This window comes from Oncorhynchus mykiss, chromosome 7 (genome assembly GCF_057628025.1).
Source record: "Oncorhynchus mykiss isolate SJ-2025 chromosome 7, ASM5762802v1, whole genome shotgun sequence".
Lineage (NCBI taxonomy): Eukaryota > Metazoa > Chordata > Actinopteri > Salmoniformes > Salmonidae > Oncorhynchus > Oncorhynchus mykiss.
The window spans coordinates 54418468-54443146 of record NC_143028.1 but is presented as its reverse complement, the minus strand read 5'-3'; the positions used below and the strand labels follow the sequence as shown (position 1 = coordinate 54443146).

At 42.5% G+C, this 24679-nt stretch overlaps 1 protein-coding gene across 2 annotated transcripts; it reads right to left on the bottom strand.

Moving 5' to 3' along the window:
* Positions 1–28: 28 nt before the first annotated feature.
* LOC110528134 (protein kinase C delta type) lies at positions 29–22760 on the bottom strand. 2 transcript variants are annotated; one of them, XR_016497320.1, is made up of 18 exons: positions 22120–22594; positions 13022–13157; positions 12543–12742; positions 12376–12445; positions 11446–11605; positions 11013–11044; positions 10726–10811; positions 9913–10042; positions 9728–9828; positions 7283–7382; positions 6981–7111; positions 6608–6781; positions 6305–6396; positions 4006–4213; positions 3728–3866; positions 2668–2856; positions 2420–2548; positions 29–2155 (listed from the first exon to the last, which is right to left on the bottom strand). XR_016497320.1 is itself a non-coding variant. In XM_021609956.3 (18 exons), the coding sequence occupies exons 2-18, from the start codon at positions 13134–13136 to the stop codon at positions 1997–1999; spliced, it is 2070 nt and encodes a 689-aa protein (XP_021465631.3). In that variant the 5' UTR covers positions 13137–13157; positions 22120–22760; the 3' UTR covers positions 29–1996. The 2 variants fall into 2 exon arrangements, 1 of the variants encoding a protein (XP_021465631.3); XM_021609956.3 differs by having other exon boundaries at positions 4151–4213; positions 22120–22760.
* Between the last annotated feature and the right edge of the window lie 1919 nt (positions 22761–24679).

Below are 24679 nucleotides of genomic sequence, written 5' to 3'. Positions count from 1 at the left end.
CTTTATATGGTAGAATGACTGAAGACACTAGGAGTTGATGATTTTTTATTAAGATGTAAAAGATGGAGACAGTAAAAAAAGCACATCCTTAGCACACCAATAATATACCTTTTACAACAATATACATATAGATATATAGATCTATATACAGCATCTCAATGAGTTCAATTCAAATAAAGACTTTCACATAGCATCATACACAATAAGCACAATAATCATACACCAAATCTTTCCCTGTCCCATATGAGGCTACATGTAACGGCAGCGATTCCTGTAGTTTCTCAGTCTGAACTTTTGGTCTTCTTAACACTACATGGCACACAGTCCAAATGACCACACAATAGAGGCAAAGGCTCCCCATGCAGTGACGAACTGGACATTTAGATTAAGTTAGTCTTTCAAGAACATGTGACACATTTAGAGGTTGTTGTGATTGAGAGGTGGTTGGTGTTGGTATGAGGTCTTTAAACATTTCCTTTCACAGCCACAAACACGCACACACATACACCTTCCAACCCTAATACAAGTCACAACATTAAAATATAAGGCCCCCTGTGTACATCTGGACACCCTAGCATGCACACAAAACAGTAACACCTACAACAGAGGCCCATTCCTGTATACGTTTAAATCTTATAATTTCTCTAAGTACCAAAGACTGCTTGTGCTTCTATTGCAGTCACAAATACTAAACATACAACAGCTCACTCAAGTTGAGGGTTTGATCACAAGAATGAGGACACCTTGACAAACTGACCCTGACCCTAGGGTCGTTTCACCAGATGGATACCTTTTGCATCCCTTTGATATTGTAAGTAGAAATGATGCACCAATATTGAATTTTAAAAGCCTGTAAATGAAGTGCACTATAATTTAAACCACATTGAGAATTCAATAAATCAGATTTTTTTTACCTGAATAAAGGCCAAAATTCTGCATTTTGACTTGTTCCTCCATCCACCCTGTGTCACTTCTAGGAACATTTCAACCCACTTAATCCCAAAATATCTCAACATTTCACCATCATTGTAAAGGTCTAGTTATTGTGCTGCTATGACAGTCATTTCTGAAGATGATTATTTATATTCATGTGATTAGTGATGCATTCACGTCTGTCCCTCATTTTTAAGGCCAACCCTTATGCAAACAATTTTTCCTCTTTTAAATAATGGACCATTCCCACCAATTTAAATGATTCACAGCAGTGGACATCAATTGGGTCTTCTGAAAAGCATGGTGGAAAGGGAAGGAAGTCCTCTCTCTCTCTCTTTTTGGTCTATTTATAATTGTTTTATCATCTTTGACTGAGGTGGTCGATCTCAACACATTAACCCTGTTCGCTCAATTAATGTTAGGAATATTTTTTATTTGATTAAACTTTCATTATGTGTGGAACATAAATATAGTTCCTAATTTCATGAGCACCATGTGGTCCCATGCTCTTCACCACATGAGGAGTAATGGATGATCTTCACCTAAAACCTCAACAATGTTATCATCAACCCTGTTAGAGGCCCAACGGTAACTTTATCAATTTGATATTATACGTGAGTTATTTGTTCAAGGAATACTTAATCAATGAGAAAATGTTGGATTTATCTCAAACATGCATTTAAATAATAGTTAGGCAGTTACATAAGTGTCTGTAACAGGGTTGACAATGTGGTACAAATGAAGATAAAATGCTCTTAGTTCATAGGACTTTTATGTCTGAGATGGAAAAATGTGTTTTTCCGTAGGAGACTGCTTGTGCTTCTATTACAGTCACAAATACTGAACATTGAACAGCTCACTCAAGTTGAGAGTTTGATCACATTGAATGCAATCGAATGTTGAAAGAAAATATATTTGTAAATTAATTTCTTAAAAGTTTGCATGTCCAAAAGGCAACCATTTCATGGAACGAACCATTAGTAACGTATCGCTGGAGTCCCCTATGACCCCAGTAATGTCACTGAGAACTAAGAGCATGGGGATTGGTTGACAGGCCCTTCCCTCACTTTTCCAGGAGAAGCTCCATCTCTGGGTTGATGAAGGAGAACCCGGCGAAAGCTGATTGGTCCATGGAATCCATTAAGTTCTTGTCACCATGGGAAAGGCAGGGTTTCTCACTGAGGAACTCCCGGTCGAAGTTGCTGCAGTCATTGGGGGCTTTCTGTTATTGGCAGGAGAGATGTCAATCAGTAGGGAGGATAAGTGATACATGGAGACAATCGGTGATGAATCAAATTATGCCTAATTTCTACTGAGCATTCAGTAGTTAAATTATTGTAGATCTTTGTTTAGATACATGAATGGCTGTCAGTGACAGCCTCTTCTCCCCTTTGAAACGACTCCAAATACTGTGTGTTATATTATGGTAGGCCTATATATATCAACTGTTTTATCATCACTATAAAACCTCATGTCTAGACCGTACCACTTTGGGTCTGAAGGGGGGTTCCACCTCCCTCCTCTCCAGGGCGGGCCAGCTGATGGTCTTGAAGAAGGGGTGGACACGAATGTTATCAACGATGCCTAGCCTGCGAGTTGAGTCTCTCTCAAACAGCTGCAGCGGCGGAGGAGAGAAACAGAGAGTAAGGGATAAAAACACACAAAGGAGGAGAGAAATAGACTCCGAGGCAGAATAGGACACTGTATGGGAGGAGGGAATGGGGGTGAGCAGACCTTCTCCATCAGGTCCTTGGCCTCCTTGGTGATCCAGCGAGGGTAGTGTGGCGTGTCCATGCGGATAGACTCAAAAAGCTCGTCCTCGTCATCACCATGGAAGGGTGACTGACCAATCAGCATCTCGTACAGCAGCACCCCGAATGACCACCAGTCCACGGAGAAGGAGTACTTCTGACCCAGCAGTATCTAAAAGTGACGTCATCAGATAGAAAGACGCGGTCAGTAACATCATCATAGTGAGACACTCGCAAAGGTATATTTCCAGTGATTGCTTCTCAAATAATACCCTATTCCCTATCGACAGGTTGGTGGTGTAGCAACAAAACCGGAGGAGAGAAACAGTGAGCAAGGGATAAAAACACACAAAGGAGGAGAGAAACAGACTCAACTAAGGGGGCAAAACAGACAGGGTTGGCTTAGATTGTTGAGAACATGTAAACTGTACTTAGTCTCCAATTTTTATTGAAAACATAAATACATTTCCACAATGAACACTTGTTGTCTCTCAAATACATCATTACAGTTGTTGGTTAGCTAGCTTCAAAATTGTTGCCATATTAGCATAAACTTGACATCAGTGAAAAAAACTCAAAACAGCCACCTATGATTCCCCACATGGCAGCTTCTTGTCATTGTTGCTAGCTATCTCGTCATCCAGAATCACAACAACACATGGACACAGACTTTTGCCCCATTGAAGCGTGCGCATCGTTTTTGTGATGTTGTCACCTAAACCCATCTCTCAGAGTGCACTACTTTGGCTCTGGTCAAAAGTAGGGTACTAAATAGGGAATAGGGTGTCATGAGATGCAGCCATGTAAACAGTATACCCTTAGAAAGAAAGGTGCTATCTAGAACCTAAAAGGGTTCTTCGGCTGTCCTCATAGGATAACCCTTTAAATTACCCTTTTGGTTCCAGGTAGAACCCTTTCCACAGAGGGTTCTACATGGAACCCAAAAGAGTTATACCTGGAACCAAAAAGGGTTCTCCTATGTAGACAGCCAAAGAACCCTTTTGGAACCCTTTTTTCTGAGAGTGTATGTCTGTGTTCCATACCTCTGGAGCGATGTAGTCAGGAGTCCCACAGAAGGTTGTGGCTAGGCTCTCTCCAAACACGTTCTCCTTACACATGCCAAAGTCTGCTATCTTTACGTGGCCGCTATGATCTAACATCACGTTGTCCAACTTCAGGTCTCTGAGGGCAGAAAGACAAAACAAGTGAGGGAGAGTTGGAGGTAAGACAGGATGGGAAGAAATGTGTGGTGTAGAAAGGTTGAGAGGGTGACTAGAGTTGTGGCAGTACAGAAAAGCACAGCTAATAATCACATACTCACTGTCCCACAACGTGATACTATCACTATATCAATCCTTGGTGGAAGGGCTCTGGCCATTTTCTTTTATCTGTATGGTAATGTGATTGAGTGAGTAAGAAGTTAGTGAGTGTACATTAGAGTGCTGATGATGGCATTTGCTATTTACCTGTAAATGATCCCTTTGGAATGCAGAAACTGAAGGCCACAGATGATCTCAGCAGAGTAGAACCTGGAGGGAGGGAGAGAAGAAAGGAGGGAGGAAAAAGAGAGATAAACATCACTACACAGTCTAGAGATCCAGCTGGCTGGCAGCAGAGTACTACTCTATCTACTTTCCTATTGAGTTAGTCCCTGAACACTGCTGTCTGTCGCTGAGGACTCCAGTCCAGTGTGTAGCTAGCTGCATTATTGAAGAGGCCATTTGTATAGAGTGGTGCTCAGAGAGGAGAGCTGAACAATGGCCTCATACTGTAGGGTGAAACCTGAGAGGTGCTCCTGGCCCAGTGGCCCCAGCCTAGCCAGAGCTGAAGGATTAGCCTACAGTATCTCTGACCTGCTTCTCTTTTCAACTCTGACATGGGGAAACTGATTGGGCCTTGACATAGGTGGAGAGAGACTGTGTATGCTTTTGTCGCTGGTGATTGATTGGGATTGAGAGACTGAATGATTGACTTGAAGTAAGCTTTGTCCAGACAGGTTTCTCCTCTGACTCTCACTCAACACACAAGTAGATACCGTCACACGCATCAGCCATATCTAAGATGTCCTGGTATCAACCGGCTACACACACACCATCATATGGGTAGTTTGTTCAGCGAACAGATCGCTTGATATTTTAAGTAGAAATAGTGCACCAATATTGAATTTTAAAACATTTAGACATGTCCCTCACATTTAGACATGTCCCTCACATGTTTTTCTGACTTCTTGGAATATTGTAACCCACTTAACCCCCAAGTTTCCACCATCATGGTAAAGCCCTAGTTATTTTGTTGTTTTGACAGTCATTTCTGAAGATTATTATTTATCTCATGTGATTACTGATTCATTTACTTCTGTACCTCATTTTAAGGTCAACCCTGTTACGCGCAAATGGATTTGATGTTGAAAACATCTGTGTTAGGGTCAACCCTGTTACTTTATTTGGCACTTACTAAAGTATTTTTTTAAATTTAACCTCTTTAGTTGGGAAAACATGTTTTTATGAAGAACATGTGGTCTTTATGACAGAATGTTAAAATTATTGAATTTCTTTACCAAATGACACTACCCAAAAGGCACTCTATTGGTGGAATGACCCATATACACTCACACACACACGCACATGCATGTAGACACACACATACACAGTGTAGTATTCTGGGGGAACCTCACAACAGTATGCCAAATTGTGAAGAGGCAACTCAGTAAGTATTGGGTTTTACTGTGTTAAGTGTGTTTAGGGTGTGGCCCAGTGTCTCTGTGCCACTGCGTTAAGATGCTTAGGGTCAGTTAGTGGATACAGGTTTATTGTTATGTGATAGTGGAACTCATTTGAAACTCAACAGTTCACCAAACTACCCTGGGAAACATATTACATAACCAGGAAACCAAACCCACAAGACTTTCCATTCTGCACTGCCAGTTTGTGTGCTGCACACACACACACACACGCGCGCACACACAAACACACGCACGCACACACACACACAATTAGTTAATGATTAATAGAGTGAGAGCAGAGAGGTGAACATTCTGAGACGGTCCTTGGGGAGCGTGGGTGAGGACAATAGGAGCAGATGCCAATGCTGGATCAGGTATAGCTGGCAACAGTGTAGAAGTGAATGTCTCCTGTCATCTCACCTGTCCTGAGCATAGAGGGGATAGAGGCACCTAATGACTGAAAAACTTTAACACCACATCCCATTTCAGATCCACACTCAGAAGGGCTCAACAGCCATGCGACTCTGTACCTTCTCTGTGGTTGACCTCACTCAAACTATCTGAATATAGTCTTTCTCTTGTGGGACTCCTGCAAAAGCAAATACAGTCACACTGACAGAGAGAGACACACACATTCCTTTGCATGGTGAACAGCTACCCATGAACGGTGACCAACCCAAAATCCACCAATGCATAATTTCCCTGTATGTAGCAGGGAAACCCCATAACCCCATAACACACAGCTACAGTCTCACACTGTGTAAACACCGTCTTTGCTTTATAGCTGTCTGGTTTCCATCAAAGTATTGGTGGTGAGTGTCTGTATGTCTCTATGAGTGAGTAATAGTGACATTAGGGGTGTGTGTTTATCTCTGTCTGTGTGACTGGGGAAACTCACGTTGCTCTGTAGAGGTCAAAGCGCCCCTTCTCCTGAATATGGAACATCAGGTCTCCTCCATTCAGATATTCCATGACAAAGAACAGGTGTTCCTGTGAACAACACGGTCAAAGTCAGGCATCATAACACATACTGTAAAGCTACCTAGCACAGTAGTAGTGTAATGAGCTATGATAGCGAGTCTGTGTTTACATCACTTCTTATTGGAGACAAAAATATTGTTGCTATATGTTGCTATAATAACCAGAATGGCACACAGTAAGTAAGAGGACCAAGGAGTATGTGTAGGGCTACAGTCTGTACCTTGGACTGGAAGGTGGAGTAGAGGTGTGTGAGGAAGGGGTTGTCCCAGGCCAGGGCCAGGACTCTCTTCTCCACCATGGTACACTCCACATCATCATCCATCAGAACCACGTCTTTCTTCAGGGCCTTCACCGCAAACCACTCCCCCTGACCTTTCAACTCTGCCAGCAGGACCTGGGGAGAGGAGGGGGGGGGGTTGAAGAGAGGAGGGACAGAATAAAGGAAAGAAGAGAGGAGAGCCTGATTAAATATTATATTGGTGGTAATATTAAAGTCTGTTGTCCCTACTGCTTCATTGTATGTGAACTGTACTGTGGTGAGCTTTACTGCTTTACTGCTCTGGAATCCTGAATGTCTGCTGTACCAGGCTTACCTTGCCAAAGCTGCCCTTGCCTAGGACCTTGTGAAAGACAAAGTTGTCTACGTTGATGAGTGTCAGGTGGGTGAGGCGAGATGGGGGATGCGGGCTGGAGCCCTTCCACAGCCTGCCATAAGGGTGGCCGTCTGGGGAAGACACAGCTTATAAAGTCATCACCACAATTGTCATCATAATCATCATTATAATTAACGTTATATATAAAAACATATTTTACTCCAGACCATTCACACAAACTTGATTTCAACTCATTTAAAATAACACATCAAATATGTTCATAAAATCAAACACAGACTGACCATTAACATCCAGACCACTAGTGGAATTCCTATTGACTTCCTGATAGACCCCTATATCTGGGTCAGCTAGGGTTGGGTCCAAGCGCCGAGTGGAGGATTTCTGAAAGACATACAGGAAATATAGGGAGAGATAATACATACAGTGGGGAGAACAAGTAGTTGATAACCTGCAAAATCGGCAGTGTTTCCTACTTACAAAGCATGTAGAGGTCTGTAATTGTTATCATAGGTACACTTCAACTGTGAGAGACGGAATCTAAAACAAAAATCCAGAAAATCACATTGTATGATTTTTAAGTAATTAATTTGCATTTTATTACATGACATAAGTATTTGATACATCAGAAAAGCAGAACTTAATATTTGGTACAGAAACCTTTGTTTGCAATTACAGAGATCATACGTTTCCTGTAGTTCTTGACCAGGTTTGCACACACTGCAGCAGGGATTTTGGCCCACTCCTGCATACAGACCTTCTCCAGATCCTTCAGGTTTCGGGGCTGTCGCTGGGCAATACGGACTTTCAGCTCCCTCCAAAGATTTTCTATTGGGTTCAGGTCTGGAGACTGGCTAGGACACTCCAGGACCTTGAGATGCTTCTTACGGAGCCACTCCTTAGTTGCCCTGGCTGTGTGTTTTGGGTCGTTGTCATGCTGGAAGACCCAGCCACGACCCATGTTCAATACTCTTACTGAGGGAAGGAGGTTGTTGGCCAAGATCTCGCGATACATGGCCCCATCCATCCTCAATACGGTGCAGTCGTCCTGTCCCCTTTGGAGAAAAGCATCCCCAAAGAGTGATGTTTCCACCTCCATGCTTCACGGTTGGGATGGTGTTCTTGGGGTTGTACTCATCCTTCTTCTTCCTCCAAACATGGCGAGTGGAGTTTAGACCAAAAAGCTCTATTTTTATCTCATCAGACCACATGACACATGACCACATGATCCTCTGGATCATCCAGATGGTCATTGGCAAACTTCAGACGGGCCTGGACATGCGCTGGCTTGAGCAGGGGGACCTTGCGTGCGCTGCAGGATTTTAATCCATGACTAATGGTTTTCTTTGAGACGGTGGTCCCAGCTCTCTTCAGGTCATTGACCAGGTCCTGCCGTGTAGTTCTGGGCTGATCCCTCACCTTCCTCATGATCATTGATGCCCCACGAGGTGAGATATTGCATGGAGCCCCAGACCGAGGGTGATTGACCGTCATCTTGAACTTCTTCCATTTTCTAATAATTGCGACAACAGTTGTTGCCTTCTCACCAAGCTGCTTGCCTATTGTCCTGTAGCCCATCCCAGCCTTGTGCAGGTCTACAATTGTATCCCTGATGTCCTTACACCCTATCTGGTCTTGGCCATTGTGGAGAGGTTGGAGTCTGTTTAATTGAGTGTTTGGACAGGTGTCTTTTATACAGGTAACGAGTTCAAACAGGTGCAGTTAATACAGGTAATGAGTGGAGAACAGGAGGGCTTCTTAAAGAAAAACTAACAGGTCTGTGAGAGCCGGAATTCTTACTGGTTGGTAGGTGATCAAATACTTATGTCATGCAATAAAATGCAAATTAATTACTTAAAAATCATACAATGTGATTTTCTGGATTTTTGTTTTAGATTCCGTCTCTCACAGTTGAAGTGTACCTATGATAAAAAAAATGACAGACCTCTACATGCTTTGTAAGTAGGAAAACCTTCAAAATCGACAGTGTATTAAATACTTGTTCTCCCCACTGTATATAGAAGGGTGATGAGAGGGAGAAGCAAATAAGACCTTCGTTGTCACCTTTAACAGATATCCATAAACAAAGATGCATTACCCTGTATGGGGACAGGGCTGTAAAATACTGTTGTTGAACAGTCATACAGCATTTCACTTGACCCCATTGTTATACGGCCTACATAATGCTGACTTAAGAATGACATAGCAGCTTATTCAGTCAGACCTTAGTCATAACATAATATATAAACATAGTGTCCAGGGGAAGGTAGTTAATTGCTATTGGCTAGACAGGGCCATGATAAGGAGCATTAGGATTGATTGAAGACTCAGCACCCCAAAAAGTCTTCCTGTCCATAAACATACCAGGGCCCAGTTTTTCAGAAGTTATCTATCTGGATTTCACCCATCGGATAGGATAAAATGCATAGAAATAGAATGAATAGAACAGACAAATCATTGACTTCAATTGGGACTCCCGTCCTATTAATTATTTTTCGATGCATTTTATCCTACCCGATAGCCGAAATCCAGAACTTTAAAAAAACTGGGCCCAGGACAAGAAGCTCAGGTTCCCATAGCCATACAGATACAGTAGATCTGGGTCAGGTGTCACACGCATTCAGTAACATATGTCAACGCACATACACCCACACATGCACTTGCAAGAACACACATTCACACACATGCCTGCACGCTTGCACATGCACACAATCAGCTCCCTCACTCACCTGGCTGACTTGTGTAAGTGCTTCAGCCAGTAGTTTCTGGTTGATTCCACAAAGGTTGGCCACTTTATCCTGACACTTATGATGCACATTCATGGCACAATCTACAAGAGCATAGAAGAGTTACAGTATATAGTTAAATACAATGACAATGCAGACACAACACACACACACACGCGGCTCCTTACCTTCACACTTGAGGCCCTGCCTGACCAGGCCCCACAGCAGACTGCCACAGTGGTCACAGAAGGTGGGACTCATGTAGTTGTGGTTCTTGAAGCGGTGTGGCATGTCGATCTTAAAGCGCTCCTTCTGGAACTGTGATGGACACACACACAACTCATCAACACCCAGATCCATCGGTACCAGGGGGGAAAAACACCCGCCTGGGAGGGTACCTCATGGCCCGCGCATCTCTCTCTCTCTCTCCTTCCTTCCTTGTTCTCTCCCCATCTTCTTTTGTTTTGCGTGCCATGGTGTTATTCTTCCTGAGCCTAGGTCCTGTCTGTAGTAGTTTCAGTGGGGTCCTGTAGACTGTCATAGACAGGCACACTTTCTCTTGGTCTCATCTCCTACTCTCTCTCTAGTCTAGAGAGGGCCTTATATACGCCCCTTTCTAACTCAGAACACACCCCTTCTCACCAACCCTCACGTATGAGTGAAGGTAATTCCGTCCTGTTTGAATGTAACCTCTAAGCTCAGTTACATGTGCTCTTTGGCCCTTTCTATTGATGAATATTGATGGGGATGTGAGGGGACCTCATCCTTGGTCGAGGTTACATGTCTGATTGATGCTTGCCAGTTTGGACTCTGACCCTATGACACCTTGACAGCTAATGGCATCACAGCTATTGTTGACATTATTAATGGAGGAAAACCTCCTGACCAGTTTAGTCAATGGAACGGAAAACTCATAGGGAGTAAACTCCACATTGGATTGACACAAATAAGTAAATTAATAAATAATCTAATGAATTACTTAATTAGTAGTCCCAACGTACCACAGTGTCCCGGCTGTTGGCTGCCGTGCCCGTACACCTGCCGATGATCTTGTCGATGCATTTCTTGTGAATAGCTGCATTGCATTCTGGGAGAGAAGAGATATGGAGTACATTGATGACAGGTGAGCACCATTCATACAGGCAGATATCGAAGTCACTGGTAGGGCTGTACAATCTGCTCTGCATTGAGGTAGTGTTTATAACTACAGGGTTTATAGATGTGTATCTATGATGTTATGTGTATGTGGTTGTATAGCAGTAGGTTGTCCACATTATTGTACACTTACGTCTGCACTTGTACCCTTGCTTGTTGAGCCCCCTGTAGAATACAAAGGTATAAGAGTGAGAGATTGTGGAGGGCCAGTGATGATGAATGGAGACACAGTGAGAATGGACTATATAGATGACAGGTGAGCACCGTTTATACAGCAGCACACAGATACTCATCCACCGTCTCCAGAGACACAACCTATTCTACTACAACACAACTCCAGTTTAATAATACAGGACTAGTAGTGGAAGCTGTGCTGATTTTGCAAATACATTGCTAAATGTTGATAAGTCTTGTGTTGGTATTTCCAGACAATGCAAGACTTCTGACCCACTCCCGGAAACACAACCCCTAAAGTTAGATAGATAGGGAAGCATGAAGCTAACAGAAAGTAGAGCTAGGAGTAAAGAGCCATGAGGACAGGCGGCTGGACAACATTGATAACTTACCAGACAAACTCTCTGCAGACGGAGCAGAAGGTGGGCTGTCTGAAAAAGGTGGCGATGAACTCGTGACATTTGACCTCGTGGATCTTGGCCTGTTTGATGGCTCCTCGTCTGCGGTTTATGGTGGGACCCCCTACCTCCTCCTTTGTGGGAGGCTTTCCCTCTATAGGTGACAGGGAGAGAGTCAGGCTAACAGCACAGCCTTATGGTTAAGAAACATCACTGCGTTAGGAACAGTAGTGACAACATTTGGAGTGATTGGTCCACTGTTGGTTTGAGAAAACAGGCAAAACCTTATAGAGCCAGTAAGAGAACTATGTTTAAAAACTAACAGACAGGTATTCATACACAAAACCTGTGTGTGTGTGTGTGTGTGTGTGTGTGTGTGTGTGTGTGTGTGTGTGTGTGTGTGTGTGTGTGTGTGTGTGTGTGTGTGTGTGCGTCAGAGTGAGACAGATGACAGCGGAATAGATAGCACGTACACACAGTAGAGTGGGTCTTTGTGTAAAAGGATAGAGATAAAGACTTTGGAACAGGGACCAGGGACTCTGAGGCTGATACTGTAGATATGATTCAATGCAGTGGACATATACTCCCAATCTCTCCAAGTCCTCTCTGTCCATGCTGACACCCACACACACACACACTCGTGGGGACCAACAAAATGTCCCCAGTTGGTCAAATTTGAGTTTGTTTACTATTCTTGTGGGGACTTTTGGTCCCCACAAACACAAACAAACAGTTTGCTCTGTTCCCTCTTGCTCCGTCTGTACTCCAAACGTGAGCATTGAACAGATGAGAACCAAGGGAACAGACAGACAGCTTCAGAGTGACAAACATGACATATAAAATATAGATCACAAACAGACCAGATAGGAGGGGAACAGAGGAGGATGAGAAGAGTAGAGGTGGGCTTCATCTCCTGAGTCTCACCTGTATCAGTTGCTCCCTCCAAGAAGTACTGCACTGCCATCATCACCTTCCCTGAGGGCTGCAGGTCAACCTGAACCCACACACACACACACACAATCATCTGCAAGTTAGACACACAATTCATGCAGGACAGTAGAGAATCAGACTGTAGTCAAAGTCCCTCTTACCCAGAATTCAGCGTGGCCGTTGGCCTTTTTGCAGCGCTCGGCAAGGACAGACATGCCCACTGTGACCTCGGCCAATGGCTCCTCTGCAGTCTTCATCAGCAGCACCTGCAGGACACGCCCCTCATAGATGTGGGCGTCGAAGCTGGCCTTCCAGGCTGGGAATATGGTGGGCTTCTTCTGAACCAGCGTCTTACCACGCTCTGGAGAGAAGGAGGGAGAGAGGGAAGGAGGGGGAGGGAGAGAGAGATTAGATAGAGGTTAGAAAGAGAGGTTAGATAGAGATTGATTTCTTTCATACTCTTGTCTAATAATCTAAAAACCTGCATATCTGTACAACACTGGTCCTCGTGTATGACTTTCATAGGACATACAGTATAAAGTATTTAATGACAGGGTTACAATGTGACTGTGTGGGACAATGGGACTAATCTATTTCTACTATAACACACTAGTAACTATAGTAATAGTCAGATTCTCACCGGTGGTGAGGGCCTCCTTCATCTTGATGGCACAGAAGGGGGTATCAGAAGGGGCCAAGGGGGACAGAACACCCAGATCGTAAGAGTTGAAGGCGATCCGCAAGAAGGGTTCCATGGTGACGCGTCACTGGGCCACCTGTTCAAAGACATGGCCAAGCAGAATGTAACCACAGCAACATATTTCTAGAAACAGTCCATCACTCAGCCTTCTGTTCATACGTACATGACAGACGTGATTCAGTTACAGATGTAGGATCTTAATTTGAGACCGTTTTCTACAGCAGGAAAATAATCCTGCAGCAACAGGAAATGTCAATTGTTATGTGGATTATAATTACTGGACATTTTTTGTAGGGGTTGGTACATTTTTAATTAGGGCAAATCAAGTCTGACATTTTTAAGTGGAAATTACAAACTTTAGAAGCCTTTTTAAACCTTGAATACACCTCTTAAAAATGTTCCTGCAACAACGGGATGATCAAATTAAGATGTGGCATCTGAACATCACCAATGGTGATGAGAGCTATACATACACATACACACACCCTGCATCACCAGTCACATGCTACTAATATGGATATTTGTTTCATTCATTGTTTGATCATTGTAAAAGTATAAGCAAAGCCTAAAGTGTGATATGTATCCACTCAAGAAGACAAGCAAAATGGATAAGGTAGAGGGAAATGAGGAGAGACAGAGAGAAAGGGAGAAGAGATTAGATATCAGTCCCCTAATCGAGTCATATGACAGAAAGAGATTGTGTGTTTGCGTGCGTGCGTGTGTGTGAGAGTGAGAGAGATGTGTGTGTGTGTGAGAGAAAGAAAGAGATTCTATGAGTCACTTAAACAAACAGAAACTGTCTCTGTGAAATAGGCCTGAGATCCATCACTGAACTAAATAATGATTCAAATCTGAGAAACAATGCCCTTCTCACATACTGCAACAAGTAGACTCTGACTTTAATGACACTGTGAACTACCGGTTAAACTTAAACTAAGGGTTCAATATCACATTAGGAGAATCCTAATTCAAAGCAACACACTCGTAGGCTACAATAGGAACACAGAAAGGCAAAGCACTTCTGTCAATGACAGCTGCTTTGATCATTTTGTCCGTGAGAACGTATGTATGGTGTGAAATTATAGTAGCAGGTGTTGAAGAATGTGTATGTGCATGTGTGTGTGTATGTGTGTGTGTGTGTGTGTGTGTGTGTGTGTTGACATGTTTAACTATTCTTGTGAGGACCAGAGGTCCCCACAAGAATAGTAAACAAACACATTTTTGACTAACTTGGGGACATTTTGTTGGTTGCCACGAGGTCAAATGCTACTTGGTTTAGGGTTAAGGTTAGAATTAGTGTTAGGGTTAGAATTATGATAAGGGTTAGGAGCTAGGGTTGGTTTTAGGGTTAGGGTAAGGAGCTATGGTTAGGGTTAGGGTTAGGGAAAATAGGATTTTGAATGGGACTGAATTGTGTGTCCCCACAAGGTTAGCTGTACAAGACTGATCCTCTCTGAGTGTAGCTCTGGGAGTGAAGGTATTTCCCTCCATTCCTGGGAGGGAGCAGGTCTCAATATGTCCAAAGTCCTGTGTTTCTGTTCACCAGCTCTACACCACCACCCATACACATCAACAATAAGTTAGGAGACAAGGAAATGGAGGCAGAAACAAGGACAGAAAAAAAAGAAAACGTTAAGAGGACAGAAAAGAGGTGGAAGAGAGACAGGAATGTCATGCAGTACTAAAGGAGGTGTCCATGTGTTTGTTCAAGCCTTGAGCTGTGCTGCTTTCAGGTGTTGATCAATAATAAACTCTGTGTGTGCGTGCCTGTGTTTGTGTGACTGCGTGCATGCCTGTGCGTGTGTTACCAGGGAATCACAGAGATTGATATTGATTACCTATCAGATCAGAGCCTGGGTTGACAAGGACAAGGGACTCTTTCTCTTCCTATGTTCAAGAGCCATTGTTAACTAACCTTGTCCACCAGTTAGTTCTCTCTCTGTACAGTATATGTGGTAGCAATTATTTATGTAGAGCTTATCAATGTGCTGTGAGCTCATAATCCCTTCCGTTTCTCTCTCTCTCTCTCTCTCTCTCTCTCTCTCTCTCTCTCTCTCTCTCTCTCTCTCTCTCTCTCTCTCTCTCTCTCTCTCTCTCTCTCTCTCTCTCTCTCTCTCTCTCTCTCTCTCTCTCTCTCTCTCTCTCTCTCTCTCTCTCTCTCTCTCTCTCTCTCTCTCTCTCTCTCTCTCTCTCTCTCTCTCTCTCTCTCTCTCTCTCTCTCTCTCTCTCTCTCTCTCTCTCTCTCTCTCTCTCTCTCTCTCTCTCTCTCTCTCTCTCTCTCAGACATGCATTCACACATCTTCCCCTTATGACTCACAGACAGCTGACTGATAGCACCTCAGACAATGACATCACACACCACTGGGCTCTATTTGGTAAATCAACCACAGGCAGTAGCTTATATGTTCAGGGGTGTGTCAGGAATAGTTTTGCTTTTTTCACTATCACAATTATTGGCGCACTTGATGGCATTGGCTCGAAAGAGCTGGGTTTTGATGAATAAACACGTTGTGGGTGTGTCGAGGCTTGGCCCTCACTGGCCAATCAGAGCGTGTTCAAAGGCAAAATATGTGGTTGCTTCAATTTGTGTATTTACAGTCTTTTATGTATTGCGTATAATCAACTCCAATTCCAATGTTAGTTCGCTATAGTTTGTTAAATGGTTTACCGAAAAAAAAATACAAAATGTAGACCTACCTTATCTAAACACGTTAAGTAATTGCTTGGTTTTTATGTGAAAATATATACATAGAATTAGCACTGATATAGGGGCTAGGATTACTGTAAATTGCATTATGGCTGAGCATGGACATGCCTAACGTTGTCAATAAGCAATATTAAATGAATGATTGATAAAGCCTAAGAAGATAACGAATAATTGTAATCAAAACGAAACAACTTGTTTTAAATCGGCTATGCCACACTTACAGGCACCATCATTTCTCCCCATGGGCATATAATATTAAAACAACGCATACAATGGAGGGTTTACGTACATCCAAACTTTTCACAGTTGCTGGACAAAGATCCAATATAAATAGAAAGGGAGAATATCCACGCAGCGTTATACTGCTCCCAATAGGCCTATGTTTTATGAACATAATCGGAACCATTTTACAGATCAGATCGCATTCACACATCTCCAGACGTTGCGAGCGTGCGGGGAAGGTGAATCCTTCTAAGAAGTTTGGCTGTAATAAAATGTAACGAAAAACAAGCCACCAGTTTTTTTTAAACAACAATAAATACATGTAAAATGTAATGATATCATAACTACATCAGGGTTTTACGCACGTCCAAAACGGGACCTGCGAGGCTCAAATACTGTGGGCCTCTCTACAATGCATAAAAAGGGAATGTCAGCTCACTGTTTTACTCCTCTCAAATTAAGATGTATTTCCAAGCGGTTTCAGGAGCCAAACCCTTTATTGGCAGTCTTGACTACTTTGTGATTGCATTGGGCAGACAAAAAAAGCCTTCATTGAGAGGAGGGGAGGCTATATTTGGTTTTTAATCAAATAGAAATAAAATGGGAAAAAATACGAGTTTTTATATTTCTAAATACAGGTACCAAAAGTACATTGGGCTACTTTTGTTCCATGTGCATATGGGCATTATGCGTCATTGCTGGATAGTCTGAGTTTCCGCTGTCAAAAGGAATGCCTTAACCAACTGTGTTAGCGCTAAAACCAGCTTTTGGTTGGTCTTAAATATCCCTATCAGCACTGCCTGAAGTCAGCACTTTGGGTCATGTTTTTAAGGACACGCCTAGAATATTTCCACCTCTCCCATCTGAGTGCAAGCGTGCTGGTGTTAGACAGGTAAATTGCCGAACCTGGCGTTAGAGCTGGAAAATGCCAGTGCACCAGTTTTTACATGACGAAATTTTAACCAACGTGCGTTTGACACGAAAATAGAGCCCACTCTCTGTCAGAGAGCTCTTTACACTGCGTGTCTGTGATCTGTCAAACTATGGAAGGGATTCTTACAGTTTTTTTAATCGCTTCGGTACAATTTTCACAAGTATTTGGTCAATTTTCACAACTCTTAGTACAACTCAAAATAGATCATCAAAAAGGCAGTTGTTTCACAACTCTAAGCACATTTTGAATTGACTAAGTACATCACACAAAATCATATAGTCACTTTTTCACCAAACCTACAAACCTATATATATATATATATATATATATATATTTATTTCACCTTTATTTAACCAGGTAGGCTAGTTGAGAACAAGTTCTCATTTACAACTGCGACCTGACCAAGATAAAGCAAAGCAGTGCGACACAAACAACAACACAGTGTTACACATGGAATAAACAAACGTACAGGCAATAATACAGTAGAAAATAGTCTATAAACACCTAATCAGTGTTTCATCTACATGTTCATATAAAGTAATTGCCTTTCACATTGCAATGCTCACATAACTTTTGACATGATTATCTTCTCTTTTGTTAAAATATATTTTACTACTACTTAATCCGACTGCTCTTAATGGATGATCACTTAAACATTTGGTAAACATTTAGATTTGCCATGTAAATGGTTTGTCTACAGATAACTACAGATAAGCAGATGTTACAGCAGGCGCAGCGAAATGCTTGTGTTTCTGGCCCTTACAGTGCAGTTATGCAATATCAATACAATACCAATACGCAAATAATCCAGAATGTCCAAAACAAGAAAGGGGGAGGTTCATACTGCTTTACTAAAATTGCGTTGGCCAAAACAGTGCTGTAATACTATAATATATGCTATTTATGTAGCAGATACTTTAATCCAAAGTGACAACAGTCCACACATGTTGGTGGGTGACCCCAGTGGAAGATGTTTGCTTGTCATCCCCATGAGCGTACCACCCTCCTTCAGGCCATGGATGAGGCATGCAATGATTTCAGTCCAGACCTAAATCAGGCTTGGATTCGCCATGCCAAAAGGTTTTTTCCCAGGTGCATGAACAATGAGGATATTCACTGCGATTTCGATGGGAACCTATGGCCAAATGCTCAAGTTTGATGCAAATGATCACACATGGTATAGACATTATGGAAATGTGATGTTTAGTCAATTTTAACGGGTAGTGCAAGTGTATTGCCTAATGTGAAAACAGTGTAATGTCCTGTAATTTACAGTACTGTAGCATACTACATTCAAAGGGCAATTTGTATGTATCGTACTTTTTTTTCTATTGGGTTACCTGGTTGTTAAAATAACAAAATTGAGAGAAGAGATAGAACGAGGATCGGAACCGGAACGAAAAGCTCCACTCTCTTGCAAGTTACGTAAAGTCTATGGGCCATATATTCCCTCCTGAAATTCGAAGGATGCTAACACCTGCGAAATTGTGATTTGTCCAAATAACCAGTGATAAAAAAAAAACACCGGAACTAATGCTGCTTGTTATCTCACGCATCCCGCTGTATCATGACATATCTACGGTACCATTTATGTTTACGTAGTTTGTCCATGAGAGATTAGAGCCAGTAGTGTACTGTACTACATATAGTGCAATTTAGGGTTGAAGTTTGTTACCAAACCAACGGGCAAGAACAAATACGTATGATCTAACAGAGAGAGGGAGATGAAGGGAGAGTGGGATGAAGGGAGAGAGAGCGGTAATGACTACAAGATTTCTAACACAGACTCATAACTTAAATGTAATGGGCCATTCAAAGTGATCATTATTCAGCTGTTACTCTATGACACAGGTCCAATGCAGTCACAGCCGAAGCCATGGCAACTAGTGAGCTGAACGATGTTACAGTGTAGGCATGATCTTCTGATCGTTGAGCTGTGCAATTACAAACACTGTAATTGGCTTAAAAGTGCTAAAAATGCAACAACAAAAAACACCATGTCACGCTCACCACCTAAACCCCTTTTTAATCCAGAAAAAAAGCCTGGTAGCATATGGATAAAGATGACCACCCTGTGATGGAGGACGCAGCACAATGCACAGTCCAGTATTTATAGTGGGACACAATGGAATAGGAAGTTAAATGATATCTTTACTCCATGTACCTTGTACAAACTTGTACACACTTCCACACACACACACACACACGCACGCACGCACGCACGCACACACACACACACACAGACACACAGACACACACACACACACACACACACACACACAACATCATCAGATCAGTACAAGTTGGTTAACGGGTGGGTGTACAGAAATCATGTCTTGTTCTTGCTTCATCTGTGCGCTGTTTGTCAAATGTGGATGTGGTTCACAAAATTCAGTTGGCATTATGATAAGACACAGTGTTGACTCATCAAATGAAATGCAACTTAAAAAGGGGCTTCTTTTCACAACTAAAGTTGCATATAAAAGTTTGACAGTAAATGTATAGAAACTACCTTTGTTTTCAACCTAGTTATTAGTGAACAACAAACATGCAGAAGTGGTCATGGCATGTCCAGTAATTGGGAAATAAACTGAACAGTGTGGATAAGTGGAAGTCTTTAAAACTGCTTCTACATCAATGGCAATGCCTTGCATCATGCATGTCACAATGAACCCACAGAATGTCATGATCTTGAGAAACCCCAGAGTGCTTTGAAAGCAAGGTATTACAAATGAAAAATAATGTTTTCTCTCATTGTCTCATAACTGAGTAAGGTCTGGCTTTATTTATTTAAATGTGTTGACAGTCTGCTCACAATAAGACCCATGCGTTTACAGTTGAGAATAATTTGAAGAAGGGAAGACCACGGTTGGTTGTCTCATGGATTGATTGTCACTGCTTATTATTACTGTGTAATCATTTCAACATAAGCATGTGTGTCCTCTATAGGAGAGGTCCTTCATGTGGTCAATTATTCAGGACAGGATCACAAAACATTGAGGTGAGATGGTTAATAGAATGTTTCATGGTTGAAACTAAACATTTGTATGCTTGTTATTTCTTTTATAAATAGTTGATGGAAGTATCCATAAAATATATTTATTGGAATGAGGAAAGAGATAGCTTTATTTCAAGCCTATTTGTGAGTTCCTAGGTCAAGCAATGTGGTAACTAGCATCTTAATTAGCATTGGGGTGGTTGAGGATGGTTGTCAAATTGATATTGGGGTTGCTTGTTACAATCTGACAACTATCCCCATTGTAACAATGTACCCAGTAAGCTAAATGACGATGAAAATATGCCTAGAATACTTATTTTTCAGATGTTGAAAAGACATCTGTTTCACAAGTTTGGACAGCACACTACAGCACAGCACAGTACAGTGTAAAACAGTTTAATTTGGTAGAGTACAGTACAGTAGAGCAAGATAGAGTACAGTTTAGTTTAATTCAGTAAATTATAGTACACCACAGTACACTTGAGTACAGTACATTATATACTGTGCTGTACTCTACTTTACCTTACTGTACTGTATTCTACTGTGCTCTACTGTACTATACTGTACTGAACTATACTCTACTTTACTGTACCCTACGGTACTCTACACTACTCTACTGTACTGCACTGAGTTCATTACACTTTTATTTACTTTACTGTACTGTACTCTACTATGCTCTACTGTATACTGTGCTGTCCAAACCTGTGAAACACAGGCATCTCTGATTGGTTCAGATTTAGTCAAAACTGTGAGTCATGTGACTCCGACTGAGAGTCAGCAACATTCTCACACACACACACACACACACACACACACACACACACACACACACACACACACACACACACACACACACACACACACACACACATATATATTTTCATCCAAATATCTGCTGGTTACTGTTGATTTTATTAAGTGTTGATATGACAATTTGAGTGGAGTAAGAACTACAATGTCAAAGCAAATATTCAACTATGTTTAATACATTTTTACTTATTTATTTTTATTATGTTAGATAGAAATACTGTTAAATAAATAAAGACTTTTATTTTTTCAAATAACGTCTGAACTTGTTTATTTTATTGTAAATTAGTTCAATTGTTGCTAGAAAAAAAGGAAAACACTGCGATTATTGTCCAATACACCGGATAGGTGAAGTGAAAAGTGTTATTTTACAGTGTCAGCCATAGTAGTATAGAGCAAATTAGGGTTAACTGCCTTGCTCAAGGGCACTTCAACACATTTTTCACCTTGTTGGCTCGGGTATACTTGGCTCTGCCCACCTCCTTACTTGTGCTGCCCACTATGATTAATTTGCTCCATTGGAAACGACAGGCTGTGGTCTATCTTGGGTTAGATATAAAAATCTTTGCCCATACTGTGTGACAACCAACCCTGGATGTGGCTGCTTGTCACAAGTGGTGTGTTTAATGGCTTGTAACTAACTCTATGTTGAAATAAGATAGGAGGTTACAAAGGTTCCTCATTTCAACCCAAGACCTTGGTATTTCTCCTAATATTGAAAATAGTCTATAGCCTAATGGTGGGGCTCCTGAGTGGGGCAGTGGTCACTGCATCTCAGTGCTCGCGTCACTACAGGCCCTGGTTCGACAACCGGCCGTGATTGGGAGTCACATAGGGCGGCGCACAATTTACCCAGCGTCGTCCGGGGTAGGCCGTCATTGTAAATAAGAATTGATCTTAACTGACTTGCCTAGTTAAATAAATGGTGTTGAGAAATACACAATTAGTCAAAAGTATGAAAACCAACCACGTTTTCCTCCAGTATTCGAAAATGCCAAGTTTCTATTTGAATAATTCATTTGCCTCTTGCACATGAAATTGTACTGTACACATTTTTTTACCCGGAATGTAGCGGATGTCAGTGCACGCCAATATCAATATATAACATTACAGTTGACAACGTTTTCTTCATTTTCTGGGGTTACGGAAATACTACCTACCTAGTATTCACGCAAGCTTTCCGCAAGCTTTCGTAAAGTTTCCAGTGCACTGTATGTAGCGTAATGTTTTCTTCAATAAAGCCTATTTAAATAATCAACCTAAAAAAGGTATTAAACTACATTGCAAAACGTAACAACAGCGAAGTTACGAACGTATATGCGTCTTTCTCAATTGTTCAAATGACCGAAAGTATTTTCCCCTTGACTTACCTCGTCTTGCAAATGTTGGGATTATTTATTGTTCTGTGACTTTTATTTTTCTTGTCTTCCTTCCCGTTGCTCGTTCTGTGATTCCGTTGATCGAGGAAGTAGCCTTACTGCTCGCTTGCTTTGTAGACCGTGGCAATGTGACGTCGACCAGGTAGCTACATACACACTGCACTGTGGACGCAGCAGTCTTAGTTATTATGCACAAGTGTCCTCGTTTGGTTTCACAGATTCTTGGTCATCTCCTGTGTAACATTGAATGATCTTACTATTGTACACACATCATGAAACATTTATACCAATGGGTGATGATGATTGATTGCCATCTTCAAAATTTGGTTTTACAATAGTGCAACTGCTTAGTCAAAACTGCATCCACTCTCTCACTGCATTTCACTGTGACTTGTTGTAGTCTCCTAAACAGGCTAGAGTGTAGTATATGTGCAGTACTGTGAGTATGTCTGTCCTAAAACTCTCTATGTGGGAGAAGACTTGGGCTGAGTTTTACGTAAAGTCCTGATGTGTGTGGGTTTGGATCACACGGGTAGGCTGTGGGTGTAGTCTGGGTTTGGGCAAAACTCTGCGGGTGTGGAGGTGGTAGAGTTGGCTGCTGCTGCTGCTAGCACTGTCCCTGAGGCTAAACTGGCACCAGAACTGTAAATTACTCAACATCATCCAATGTTTCTGCATCATGTGCAAATATATCCACCCCACACGCAGGCACACACATAAGCTTGGCAAACACGCATTCACAGACACACACACCATCACTACTAAAGAGCTCATCACAGAGTTAAGTTAAGTGCACATATACATTTGTCTATAGCTATATAGAGGCTTAATTATACATTCATTAAACTGTGTGTGTGTATGTGGGTGTATGCATGCATGTGTGTATGCCCTGCTGTACGGTAAGACATCTGTGGGACCGGTCCGTACAGGTGTGTGTCACTGCTCTACTCCAGGCATGGTTACATAACAGGTAGATCCTGACTCATGACAGAACTGGGGAAGTCCTTATCCTGCAGGACGCCCTCTGCACACCTGTGGGTGTGGAACTCAGCTTCTGACTCTCCACTTTTGATTTAGTACTACTACCTCTCTCTCTCTCTCTCTCTCTCGCTCGCTCGCTCGCACGCACGCACGCACGCACGCACGCACACACACACACACACACACACACACACACACACAAAGTTGATTGTTGCCCCAAAACTATCCCACCAACCACTGAGAGTGTGGGGCCAGGACACCAAAACCTCTGGCTCCTTCAATCCACTGCTTCCATCTCTGTGGGGTGTGACTCTGCAATATGGCCCTGTCTCTGTTTGCTCGCCTGCTGGGCTGCAGAACACTGAGGGGAGGTACATTTAGCATGTTTAGATTACATTGAGCGCTGGTTTCCTGGTGGATCTGGCTCCACACAGCTGACTCTCCCAGCTCTGCACTGACATACATGGCTCTAATAGGTCACAGCAGCCGGAGGAAGATAGTGCACGACTATGTCCCAAATGGAACCCCATAGAGCTCTGGTCGTGCACTATATATGGAATATGGTGCTCTTTGGGACACATCCACGGTTAATGACCACATGCTCACCCAGAGGGTCCATGATGTACATGTTCCACTGATACTTTCTGACTCCTCTGCCTAGTGGTACTACTATCTATCTCTACTACTGAGTATCTACACGGAGTCTCTTTGGTAAGTTAATGAGAACCACTCAGTGTAATGTGGTAATGTGATCATTGTTTGATTAAATTGAAAGGAAGCCCTGTCGTGCTGGTGAGCATAATGGGACTTTGCGGTTGTTATGAAAGCCCAGCTAATGACCCCCAGCCAATAAGATACCTTTATCCCCCAGGGACAGTTAATGCCACTAACCACCACTACAGACAGACATAGCCCGAGTCCCAAATGGCACCCTATTCCCTATACAGGTATAGTGCATTACTATTGAACAGAGCCCTATAGGCCCCGGTCAAAAATAGTGCACTAGGAAATAGGATGCCATTTGGGACACATCCATTGACACGGACCCAGGCACCTACCCACTGAGCTGGACTTTAGTGGTGTCCATTTGGGCTCCCGAGTGGCGCAGCGGTCTAAGGCACTGCACCTCAGTGCAAGAAGTGTCACTACAGACACCCTGGTTCGATTCTAGGCTGTCTCACAACCGGCCATGATTGGGAGTCCCATAGGGTGGTGCACAATTGGCCCAGTGTTGTCCGTGTTTGGCCATCATTGTAAATAAGAATTTGTTCTTAACTGACTTGTCTAGTTAAGTATAAATTTAAAAAGTGCCGCTCGCTTGTTTATGTTCCCCCTCTGCAGACTGACACTGATGACACAGAATATGGAAACCATGACACACTCTCCATGTATAGATAACACAGGGTTGAGGGACTTTATGTTTTGTTCAGGGAGGGAGAGCGGGAGGATTCTAAACCTGGACTGGTGGAGGGACGGAGGTATGTTGGAAGGGGGAAGAGGTGTAACAGTGACTTGTCAGTGTGAGCGGCATGTAGAGTCGCAAAAAATGGGACATAACAGCTTGTCCCTC

What these genes read in the sequence shown, in the direction of transcription:
- LOC110528134 (XM_021609956.3), bottom strand. Translation starts at nt 13,136, where the DNA reads ATGGAACCCTTCTTGCGGATCGCCTTCAACTCTTACGATCTGGGTGTT. An exon ending in ACGGCCACGCTGAATTCTGG is followed by an intron (nt 12,446 to 12,542) that starts GTAAGAGGGACT and finishes GTGTGGGTTCAG; the next exon opens with GTTGACCTGCAGCCCTCAGG. An exon ending in CTGACTACATCGCTCCAGAG is followed by an intron (nt 2,857 to 3,727) that starts GTATGGAACACA and finishes CGTCACTTTTAG; the next exon opens with ATACTGCTGGGTCAGAAGTA.